The sequence below is a fragment of the Erpetoichthys calabaricus genome, chromosome 12, assembly GCF_900747795.2.
Source record: "Erpetoichthys calabaricus chromosome 12, fErpCal1.3, whole genome shotgun sequence".
Classification (NCBI taxonomy): domain Eukaryota; kingdom Metazoa; phylum Chordata; class Cladistia; order Polypteriformes; family Polypteridae; genus Erpetoichthys; species Erpetoichthys calabaricus.
In genome coordinates, this window is record NC_041405.2 from 37,270,753 (window position 1) to 37,283,438 (window position 12,686).

Here is a 12,686-nt window from a genome sequence, read left to right on the forward strand (position 1 = left end):
TCTGTGTGGATAGCGCTTTGAGTACTAAGAAAAGCACTATATAAATGTAATGAATTATTATTATTATTATTATTATCATGTCAAAGTAATAATATTATTAGGTCACAGGAGCTGCCTACCCTTGGACATGCTATACACCGTTGTCCATGAGTAAAACATTTCTGCCATAGATCAGTTCCTGCTTTTCCTAGTAATTTGGCTTTTGTTGATGGTCATTGCAGAGCACAGTTTTACATGAAAATGTATTCTTTTGAATTTAATTGGTAATCAGCTATGTTCCCTCTAAGCTTTTTCTGGGTGCTGTGCTGGTCTTTTAAATTGCTGTGCAGCTCTAATTGTACCTTTCACTCTTTGGTAATGAATTATTGCCTCCATGGGTCAACCAAAAGTTTGTCATTTATTTGTTGGTGAAACGTGCTTGATTCATCTTTAATGTGAAAGTGCTTTTCGGCAATGGATACTTTTTTTTTTTTATCTTAAACCAATTGCTAATATTATTGGCAGGAAGTGTGGCGTAGTGGTTAATGACTTGGACATATGCCTTCAAACCCTGAGATTGTTGGTTGATATTCTGTTATTGACACTTTGTCACAATAAGCTAGTCACTTCACCTACCTTTGCTCCAATTGGAAAAAACAGAACAAGTATAACCAATTGTGTCTCAGATGTTGTAAGTCGACTTGAATAAAGGCAACTAGTTAATAATAACATTACAGTAATCCCTCCTCCATCGCGGGGGTTGCGTTCCAGAGCCACCCGCGAAATAAGAAAATCCGCAAAGTAGAAACCATATGTTTATATGGTTATTTTTATATTGTCATGCTTGGGTCACAGATTTGCGCAGAAACACAGGAGGTTGTAGAGAGACAGGAACGTTATTCAAACACTGCAAACAAACATTTGTCTCTTTTTCAAAAGTTTAAACTGTGCTCCATGACAAGACAGAGATGACAGTTCAGTTTCACAATTAAAAGAATGCAAACATATCTTCCTCTTCAAAGGAGCAAACAAATCAATAGTGCTGTTTGGCTTTTAAGTATGCGAAGCACCACGGCACAAAGCTGTTGAAGGCGGCAGCTCACACCCCCTCCGTCAGGAGCAGAGAGAGAGAGAGAGACAGATACAAAAATCAATACGTGCCCTTCGTGCTTTTAAGTATGCGAAGCACCGTTCAGCATGTCGTTTCAGGAAGCAGCTGCAGCTGCACAAAAGATAGCAACGTGAAGATAATCTTTCAGCATTTTTAGACGAGCGTCCGTATCGTCTAGGTGTGCGAACAGCCCCCCTGCTCACACCCCCCTACGTCAGCGCAAGAGAGAGAGAGAGAAAGTAAGTTGGGTAGCTTCTCAGCCATCTGCCAATAGCGTCCCTTGTATGAAATCAACTGGGCAAACCAACTGAGGAAGCATGTACCAGAAATTAAAAGACCCATTGTCCGCAGAAACCCGCGAAGCAGCGAAAAATCCGCGATATATATTTAAATATGCTTACATATAAAATCCGCGATGGAGTGAAGCCACGAAAGGCGAAGCGCGATATAGCGAGGGATTACTGTATTTATTTATAATAATATATAATAATAAAAATATTTATTTATTTATTTGGCCGAAGAAGAGGGGGGAGACGTGTTCAGAGGAAAGAGGAGAAGAGGAAGTTAAAGAAAGTAGAACTGAGGGTAGGAACTTTCAATGTTGGCAGTATGACTGGTAAGGGGAGAGAGTTAACCAATATGATGGAGAGAAGGAAGGTTGATATATTGTGCGTGCAAGAGACTAAATGGAATGGGATTAAGGCCAGGTGGATTGGAGGTGGATTCAAATTGTTCTATCATGGTGTGGATGGGAGGAGAAATGTGGTAGGGGTTATTCTGAAAGAGCTGTATGTCTAGAGTGTTTTGGAGGTGAAAAGAGTGTCAGACAGAGTAATGATTATGAAGCTGGAAATTGGAGGTGTGATGATGAATGTTGTTAGTACATATGCCCCACAAGTTGGGTGTGCGATGGATGAGAAAGATGATTTCTAGAGTGAGTTGGATGAAGTAATGGACAATGTACCCAAGGGACAAAAAGTGGTGATTGGAGCAGATTTCAATGGACATGTTGGTGAAGGGAACAGAGGAGATGAGAAGGTGATGGGTAGGTATGGTGTCAAGGAGAGGAATGAAGAAGGTCAGATGATAGTGGATTTTGTGAAAAGGATGGGCGTGGCTGTGGTGAATACATATTTTAAGAAGAGGGAGGAACATAGAGTGACATACAAGAGTGGAGGAACAAGCACACAGGTAGATTATATCCTGTGCAGAAGAGTTAATCTGAATGAGATTAAAGACTGCAAAGTGGTGGCAGGGGAAAGTGTAGTTAGACAGCATTGGATGGTGGTGTGTAGGATGATGTTGGATATCAAGAATAGGAGGAAAGTTTGGGCAGAGTCAAGGATCAAATGGTGGAGGTTGAAAAAGGAAGACTGTAATGTTGAGTTTAGGGAGGAGGTAAGACAGGAACTGGGTGGCAGTGAAGAGTTACCAGATAGCTGGGCAACTACAGCAGAAGTAGTAATGGTGACAGCAAGAAGGGTCCTTGGCATGACATCTGGACAGAGGAAGGAGGAAAAGGAAACCTGGTGATGGCATGGGGAAGTACAGGAGAGTATACAGAGGAAGAGGATGGTGAAAAAGAAACGGGATAGTCAGATACAGAAAGTAGACAAGAGTACAAGGAGATAAGGCGCAAGGTGAAGAGAGACGTGGCGAAGGCTAAAAAAAAAGGTGTATGATGGGTTGTATGAGAGGTTGGACACTAAGCAGGGAGAAAAGGACCTGTACTGATTGGCTAGATAGAGCTGGGAAAGATGTGCAACACATTAGAGTGATAAAGGATAAAGATAGAAATGTACTCACAAGCAAGGAGATTGTGTTGGGCATATGGAAAGAGAAGGCTGATGAATAAAGAGAATGAGAGAGAGAGAGAGAAGGTTGGATGATGTGGAGATAGTGAATAAAGAAGTGCAATGGATTAACAAGGAGGAAGTAAGGACAGCTATGAAGAGGATGAAGAATGGAAAGGCCGTTGGTCCAGATGACATAACTTTGGAAGTATGGAGTTGTTTAGGAGAGATGGCAGTGGAGTTTTTAACCAGATTGTTTAATAGAATCTTGGAAGTGAGAGGATGCCTGAGGAGTGGAGAAAAAGTGTACTGGTACCAATTTATAAGAATAAGGGGGATGTGCAGAGCTGTAGTAAGTAGAGGAGGATAAAATTGATGAGCCACAGCATGAAGTTATGGGGAAAAGTAGTGGAAGCTAGGTTAAGAAGGGAGGTGATGATTAGTGAGCAGCAGTATTGTTTCATGCCAAGAAAGTGCACCACAGATGCAATGTTTGCTCTGAGGATGTTGATGAAGAAGTATAGAGAAGGCCAGAAGGAGTTACATTGTGTCTTTGTGGACCTGGAGAAAGTATATGACAGGGTGCCTAGAGAGGAGTTGTGGTATTATATGAGGAAGTCGGGAGTGGCAAAGAAGTATGTAACGGTTGTATAGAATATGTATGCGGGAAGTGTGACAGTGGTGAAGTCGGCGGTAGGAGTGACGGATGCATTCTATGTGGAGGTGGGATTACATCAGGGATCGGCTATGAGCCCTTTCTTATTTGCAATGGTGATTGACAGATGAGATTAGACAGGAGTCCCCTTGGACTATGATGTTTGCTGATGACATTGTGATCTGTAACAAGAGTAGGGAGCAGGTTGAGGAGACCCTGGAGAGGTGGAGATATGCTCTAGAGAGGATAGGAATGAAGGTCAGTAGGAACAAGACAGAATGCATATGTGTGAATGAGAGAAATGTCAGTGGAATGGTGAGGATGCAGGGAGTAGAGGTGGAGGAGTTTAAATACTTGGGATCAACAGTACAGAGTAACAGGGATTGTTAAAGACAGGTGAAAAAGAGAGTGCAGGTAGGGTGGAATGGGTGTAGAAGATTGTCAGGAGTAATTTGTGACAGACGATTATCAGCAGGAGTGAAAGGGAAGGTCTACAGGACGGTAGTGAGACCAGCTATGTTATATGTGTTATAGACTCTGGCACTGACCAGAAAGCAGGAGACAGAGCTGGAGGTGGCAGAGTTAAAAATGCTAAGATTTGCATTGGGTGTGACGAGGATGGTCAGGATTAGAAATGGGTACATTAGAGGGTCAGTTCAGGTTGGAAAATTGGGAGACAATGTCAGAGAGGCAAGATTGAGTTGGTTTGGACATGTGCAGAGGAGAGATGCTGGGTATATTGGGAAAAGGATGTTAAGGATAGAGCTGCCAGGCAAGAGGAAAAGAGGAATGCCTAAGAGAAGATTTATGGATGTGGTGAGAGAGGACATGCAGGTGATGGGTGTAAAGATGCAGAGGACAGGAAAATATGGAAGAAGATGATCCGCTGTGGCAACCCCTAATGGGAGCAGCTGAAAGAAGAAGAAGAAGCAGCTAAATAGGAATATTAGGTCATTGGAGTTGCTTACTCTTGAACATGCTGTACACAATTGTCCATGAGTAAAATTTTCCTAATAACTTGGCTTTTGTTGATGGTGATTGTGAAACAGAGTTTTTGCAGAAAAATGTATTCTTTTGAATTGAAATGAGTAATGTACCCTCTAAGCTGTGCTATGTTCCCTTTTGAACTATCATACAACCATTATCATTACGCTCATTCCTTTCCCCATGCAACAGTTTGGAATGGCGCATAGCTATCATCGCATCTTTCACCCTTTGGGTCAATCCCCTTTACCTCCGCTCGTCATTTGCGCAAGAGCGCTTCACAGTGCTTGATACTTCATGCCAGGAGGTCGACAGAGCAGAACAAATAGCCAAGATGAGAACCAGAAATGAATCTAAGAGAGCTGATAGTTAACAGCAAAAAAACAGCGCTTGCCAATTACTTAGTTTTGCATCTTCTTTGAACTTCACTAAACTTTTTCTTTCCATTTCAAAATCTGATCACATTTCATTTTTCCTGTTCAGGAAACTGTCCCATCTTCAGTAGTCCATCCACCCTGTTAGTTTTTGGTGCAATTCATGTAGTCGGTCAATCACATCTCCTGCATCCTTCATTTGCATAAAGCATGCTGTCAGCACAGCAGAGTTTGTAAGTTAGCATAATAATATCGGCAAATAAAAAAATGTGTTTTGGCTAATTTTCATTTTTTTGTAACATCACCAAATTTCAATCAGATCTGTCAAGGCATTTTTGATACTATGGGGTATTTAATTTGTCTATTTTAGGGAGGGCTTTTAGCCCTAAATATTGATATATTGAAATGTTCGTTCTTAGTGAATACCTACTGACCTAGTTGTGGCATCCTACCAGTTTTCAGCTTTTTAACTGTATTGTAAATGGGAAATCGTGTTGTTGATGATTGAGTCAGTCAACTTGGCATTTTATATATATATACTGTGGCATGTAAAAGAAATGTTTAGATGTGTGTTCTGATTTTCTCAACTATGCATTTCACCTAATATTTTGAACTTTTAACAATCATTTCTTGTGTTGTTTTGCTGGCTTTTGACGCTTTTACCTGATGATTCTTTTGGTTTTTCCTCACTTCATTTATCTGTCACAATAAAAAGGTAAAGGTCTTCAATGCAAAATCTTAACAATATGAAGGTTAGCAAAATAGCTACTGTGCCTTTATCCAATATAAATAATATCTTATTTGTTTAATTTATGTTATCAGCCACTGATCAATTCCTGTGCTTTTTGTAAGAGTATGCTGTATGCACATTACTGTTGCTTACTGTCATATTTGCTTGCCCATTGCTTATGACTTTGTAATCTCTTTTAAAATTTTCTCCAAAATTACTACTGAACTTTTATTGTTATCAAGTATTGGTTCTTAGACTTTGGACTTTCATTTTACTCTTCTGAACTTCTTACCTGCAATGGGCATGTCTTGTGTCTTCGTCTAATTGGTTGAGTAAGTCTCCAATTTCTCATTTAGCTGTCACTTAACTGTTATTTGTGTTCCTGGTTTGCTGCCCACCTTTCAATGGACATGTAAGTATTATGCTTTGGGCTTTGGTTAATGTGGTAATGATTTGGTTTTTTAATTAGGTGATGGCATGCTTTTAATATTTTTAGTTCCCCATATTGATTGTCAGTATATGGCTCAGTGATCTGTGAGCGATCAATTCTTTGGGTTGGGTTTTGTCAAAGTAATTGCTCTTGGTATATTCAGCAGTCAAAACACTCCCATAGTGATCAGATAGTCATTATCACAGCTTCGAAGATTTGAATTTGTTTTTTTTGTTGTGTTACTCCCCACTTGATCACCCAGGTCTCCCGTCACTGCCGCATACCTGGTTTCCCTGTGAGTTTCCAGCTCAGAAACCTGACTGGGTATTCAATACCGTCGATGCTTTGGCTCAGCACAGCACCAAGTCCTGTGTCCGAAGTGTCAGTCTGGAGTATAAAAGGCAGAGAAAACTTAGTGGCCATTAGAATAGGAGCCGACATAAGGGCCTACTTTAGGTAATGAAATGCAGCGTCTGCTTTACTATGTTATACCACGGTGTTAGGGCCCTGTTTATTTGTTAAATCTGTCAAGAACACCACTCTCTCGGAGAACCACGATAGTACCTGGCCAAATCAAGAAAGGCATGGACCTGCTGCTTTGTTTTCAGATTGGGCCACTTCAAAATGGCATCTACTTTGTAACACTGTGGTTTGACTGCACCACCACCCACCAGGTAGCCTACATGTTTGGCCTCACGCAATCCAAAGAAACATTTCTTAGGATTGATCTGAAGTCCGGCTTTACCAAGTGTCTGGAACACAACCTGAGCCTGCTCTAGGTGTTTCTTCCAGGTGTTGGAATAAATGACCACATCATCCAAGTAAGTGGCACTATAGGAATGGTGGGGCCATAGCACTTTATCCACCGGACTTTGGAAGGTGACAGGTGCCCCGTGCCATCCAAATGGAGAACCCCATATTGCCAGTGTTCATTAGGGGTGCTTAACACTGGCTTGGCCTTGTACCCCTTTGTTTTGTCAGTAGTTGTCAAGTACTTTGCCTTTCTGAGTCGCTTGAGGAGGTTGTCCACTCGTAGCCTCGGATAAGTGTCAAATTGGGAGACTTGATTAAGGCGATGGAAGTCATTGCAGAATCTCCAACTTCCATCGGACTTAGGGACTAATACGAATGGGCTGGACCAGGGACTATGACGTTCCTCAATTATACCTAGTTCCAGCATTTGTTTAATCTGAAGCTCCACTTCATCATTTTTTGCCCTCAGGAGGCAGTATGGCCGCTCCAAAATGATTGCCCTGAGGTTTGCTATGATATCATGTTCAATCAGCGAGGTCTGACCAGGTTTCTCACTGACCACCTCAGAGACAGACAGTATTACTGCTTTGAGCGCCTGTTTTTGTTGGGGAATCAAATTTTGGCTGAAGTTAAGGTAATTTGTATAGGCAAAAAGAGAATGGGGCTGTCTGTAGTATGGGTTGGGTTCCCTGTCCCTCCACGGTTTCAGCAGGTTGATGTGATAATTCCATTTGCTTGGTTGACTGTTCGGTTGTTTCACCGAATAGTCAGTGAACCTTTTTCTCTCTTTAACTTTGTAATGGTCCTACCAATGAGCCATTAATTTGGAGTGCGAGGTGTGCCATGATACGATCTTTAGGACAGAATTTATTGAAATACCATCCCAAGATCATAACATCGGGCTTGCGCTGTTTGAGCCTTTGCCATATTTTCTTTTAATATTGGTCTGATTTTTGCAAATATTTGCATAATTGCACGATAGTTAGTGGAAGGGAGGGCCTCTTCCTCCAGACCTTCTTTTAGAATATCCGATATTCCTTGGGGTTGTCGCCCATAGGGTAACTCAAAAGGGGAGAAGCCTGGGGAGGCCTGAGGCACTTCTTGATAGGTCAAAAGTATGAGGGGCGGGAGCTGGTCCCTCTTCCTTTTATCCTCACTGACCACCTTGCGTAACATTTGTTTGAGAGTTTGATTTAACCTCTCTACGAAACCGTCAGTTTGAGGATGGTATACTGTGGTTTCTAGGTGCTTGTTTTTGAGCAACTTGGCAACTTCCCTGAATGCCTCCGAGGTGAAAGGTGTCCCTTGGTCCATCAAAACTTCTTTAGGGATGCAGACTCGCATTAAAGACCCCTACCAGTTCCTGTGTGATAGTTTTGGAATTGGCTACTCTCAAGGGGATAGCCTTGGGATAATGAGTAGCATAATCAACAAGGACAAGAATATATTTGTGTCCTCTATCAGAGGGATTAAGGGGTCGTACGATAAGAACTGTAAACACTGATAAAACTCTCTGTTACATTATAAATAGACCCACTTTGCTGGGAGGACTGTTTGACTTGTTGACTTGATGTCAAATGCCTGCATGTGCTTGAGTAGCATAGTGTAAATAACGTCTAGAATTGCAGTGACATCGGGCGAAGTGAATGCGCAAAGCAAAATACTCCATGCCTATTTATTTATTTATTTATGTATTGCGTATTATTGCTGAATCAGACTCTTGACTTATCAAACTCTGATTTTGATGCAAGTGATCTGGAGATCAAAAACGAAAGTCAGATATCTGCATCAGCTGATCTGTCCCCAGTTGATTGGTTTCCAGCTGATAGTAGTGCTGAACATGCTTGTGTAGCTGACATGCCTACAGCAATGTTCACCCTGGGTGGACTATACAGACAGAGATCCGTGGGACACAAGCTGGGTACTGGTCGTCATATTTTGAGGTAAAACAGAAGATTCCCTAGAAGTTACCATCTGTCATGAAAAATCTAGAACTTTTCCAAATATGAAACCAATTATTTATTTATGTTAAGGGATCATTTACATATGCGGTTGCTAACATCAGTGAAGATAATACAGTCTGCTATACTCTGTATCACCAATATATAATCCTGATAAGGTACCAGATAAAATTAAATTCTACCCTTTTAGATTTGGCACACATCAAAAGCTCTAAAAGAAATGCTACTTTATATAAATAAGGTGCAGTTTCTCCACTAGAATAAGAAAGTTCTACTGCACTGAATACTAGCACTAATTATGATAGACTAACTTGTGTTTTAATTTGCAAAAACAATTTTCTTTTCTTTTGTAGGCAATGAATATAGTGGTTCCTTTCATGTTTAAGTATGCTGTAGATGATCTCAATCAGATGTCAGGAAACATACTCAACCTGAATGATGCTTCTAATACAGTTGCTACAGTGGCAACAGCTGTTCTGATTGGCTGTAAGTAAGACTACTTAAATCTCAAATAGCAGGTTCTGAGTATTTTATTTTTAAGTGCATACTGTAAATGTAGAAATGAAGGAGAAGAATTAAATCTATTATTGATATACTTCTGTACAGTAATCCCTCCTTCCATCGCGGGGGTTGCGTTCCAGAGCCACCCGCGAAATAAGAAGACAGAGATGACAGTTCTGTTTCACAATTAAAAGAATGCAAACATATCTTCCTCTTCAAAGGAGTGCGTGTCAGGAGCACAGAATGTCACATAGATAGAGAAAACAATCTCTAGCAAACAAATCAATAGGGCTGTTTGACTTTTAAGTATGCGAAGTACCGCGGCACAAAGCTGTTGAAGGCGGCAGCTCACACCCCCTCCGTCAGGAGGAGAGAGAGAGAGAGAGAGTTTGTTTTTCAGTCAAAAATCAATACGTGCCCTTTGAGCTTTTAAGTATGCGAAGCACTGTGCAGCATGTCGTTTCAGGAAGCAGCTGCACAAAAGATAGCAACGTGAAGATAATCTTTCAGCATTTTTAGACGAGCGTCCGTATTGTCTAGGTGTGCGAACAGCCCCCCTGCTCAATCCCCATACGTCAGGATCACAGGTAGTCAGTGCAAGAGAGAGAGAAAAGTAAGCAATCTAGCTTCTCAGCCATCTGCCAATAGCGTCCCTTGTATGAAATCAACTGGGCAAACCAACTGAGGAAGCATGTACCAGAAATTAAAAGACCCATTGTCCGCAGAAATCCGCGAACCAGCAAAAAATCCGCGATATATATTTAAATATGCTTACATATAAAATCTGCAATGGAGTGAGCCGCGAAAGGCGAAGCGCGATATAGCGAGGGATCACTGTATATCTACAGTAAGTGGACATCTAGTATCTAATAGCTTTTTGTGGATTTTTTTTTTTTTACTTTACATACTTTCTTTTTATCCATATTTAGAACTACCAAATTAGGAATATGCATGAATGTAAGATATACCATCCTGAAGTAATAGTCAAGATCTTTATTAACTTTTTTAACCTACTTTTCATGGCTACTGTGGCTTTCCCTGACTTAAAAGTTATATATGGCAAAATAATTTTTGCTCTTCATGGGTGGAGAATTTTCATAATATTGAGATTAGAACCACAGAGCCCTGTATTGGGTTGTTAAGTGCTATTTGCTCTGTTCTCCATTAGGAAAGCCTGTTTGGCACTTGCAACACCATCATTTAAACAAAATACCCAATACCATAAAGGCTAAATTACCTATTTGGGAATATCAACGTATTGATAATCCTTTTGGGCGGCACGGTGGCGCAGTGGGTAGCGCTGCTGCCTCGCAGTTGGGAGATCTGGGGACCTGGGTTTGCTTCCTGGGTCCTCCCTGCGTGGAGTTTGCATGTTCTCCCCGTGTCTGCATGGGTTTCCTCCCACAGTCCAAAGACATGCAGGTTAGGTGGATTGACGATTCTAAATTGGCCCTAGGGTGTGCTTGGTGTGTTTGTGTGTGTGTCCTGCAGTGGGTTGGCACCCTGCCCGGGATTGGTTCCTGCCTTGTGCCCTGTGTTGGCTGGGATTGGCTCCAGCAGACCCCCGTGACCCTGTGTTCGGATTCAGCGGGTTGGAAAATGGATGGATGGATGATAATCCTTTTAGAGTCAAATTGAATGTGTGAGGACTCATTGCTCTGTCAATTGTGATGTGGACAGCACCTCTTAGAAAACTATCATTTCTGGTATCCTCAGAGTAAATGCACAATTGAATTCACAATTGAACTTTTAAGTGCAGTTAACTATAACATATTTTTAATACTTCCATCATGTTTTATATCAGCCTATTGCTACCACTTTGGTGAGTTTGGTCATTTGAGCAAATTTCTTACATTAGAGGAATTTCTAGGATTTGGAAAATATTTGGGAGCAAGTGGATATATATAATATGGTCATAATAATACAGAGTCAATTTACCTGTTTTTCAGATGGAATATCAAGAGCATCATCTTCACTGTTTAATGAGCTTCGAAATGCAGTGTTTGGAAAAGTAGCACAGAGCTCCATCAGAAGAATTGCCAAAAATGTCTTCCTTCACCTACACAACCTGGATTTAAACTTTCACCTAAGTCGACAGACAGGAGCTCTGTCTAAGGCTATTGACCGTGGAACAAGAGGCATCAGCTTTGTTCTCAGTGCTCTTGTTTTTAACTTGGGGCCAACAATGTTTGAAGTTGCACTTGTCAGTTCTATTTTAGTAAGTAAGCAAAGACATAAATAAGAACTATTTATTATATGAAAAACATAATTGCAAGCATAACTATTAGCGCTGTGTCTAATAGCTATTTTGCTTATTGATAAGTTGATGAATTACAGCGATTTAGTGATTACTTGAGGATTTTGAAAAAAAATCCAGTGTCTGTGCAAAAAGTACAAGCGTTGTGTTTGAACCTGAAAAAGTTCAGTTCCCCTCACAAACCTTTCAGGTATGTGTTTAAAATTGCATTTGTGAAAAAGTACATAGCTGTTAAGTCAAGCTTAATACTTTCAAGCCAGTTGTGCAATCAAAAGTCATCATCAAGGGCTAGTAGGCTGAAACCATTGTCGAGCACTTTACAAATGCCTAGAGTGTATTATTTCGTTTTATCCAAGGTTCCTTTTTTTTTTACAGTATGACATTAAATACTACCCATCACTATCATTAAGAATACTCTGTAGAAGAACTTTTACATATTGTTGATGACTTGGATGACTTGGATTGTGCACATGATACATGATAAATATCAAAGCATATAATTGATAAAAAATTTTATCAACAGCATTTTATTCTAAATCTTCTAAAACTAATTTAGAAAATAACTTAGTTATTTGGCACAGCTAACATTTACATGGTTTTCTATTCTTGAAATAATTTTTAATAATATAGCTCTTGTATATGTAAAATGTTAATTTGAAAAAACAGATTAGTTTAAATTATATAGCAAATAATTAATGTTTACATAGAACAAAGTGCTATATTTCTTAAAAAGTAAATATTTTATGTACAGCAACAAGCAGCATATTCAGGGTTTACTTGGTTTATAAATGGTATTATATGTGAACCATTCTAAAATAATGTTAAAAATATAGGTACAGGCAGTCCCCGGGTTACGTACGAGATAGGGACTGTAGGTTTTGTACTTAAGTTGAATTTGTATGTAAGTCGGAACAAGTACATTATTTTAACAAATGCTATTGTTGACTGACTGTAAACAAGTGCTCTGCCAATGAATGATGGAGTTTCACCTCTTTCTGACCGTTTTATTATTTCTACTTTATTTTCAATGGTGATGGTTTTCTCTTCTTTACTATATCACCAGCACTTGCATCAGATTTGTGTTTCAGAGACATAGTTGAAGGGTGAAGACAAAAGGTTAAGATGAGCTCTTTTGCACAGCACTGTACAGCTATCACA

The 12,686-nt window shown here is 40.2% G+C and overlaps 1 protein-coding gene across 1 annotated transcript in view; it reads left to right on the top strand.

Moving 5' to 3' along the window:
- abcb7 (ATP-binding cassette, sub-family B (MDR/TAP), member 7) overlaps nucleotides 1-12,686 on the top strand; it is a 206,700-nt gene that overhangs the window by 29,116 nt on the left and 164,898 nt on the right. Inside the window, exons 4-5 of the mRNA XM_028815415.2 lie at nucleotides 9,124-9,256; nucleotides 11,221-11,489. Coding sequence (XP_028671248.2) covers nucleotides 9,124-9,256; nucleotides 11,221-11,489 — 402 coding nt within the window. The remainder of the gene's footprint in view (nucleotides 1-9,123; nucleotides 9,257-11,220; nucleotides 11,490-12,686) is intronic.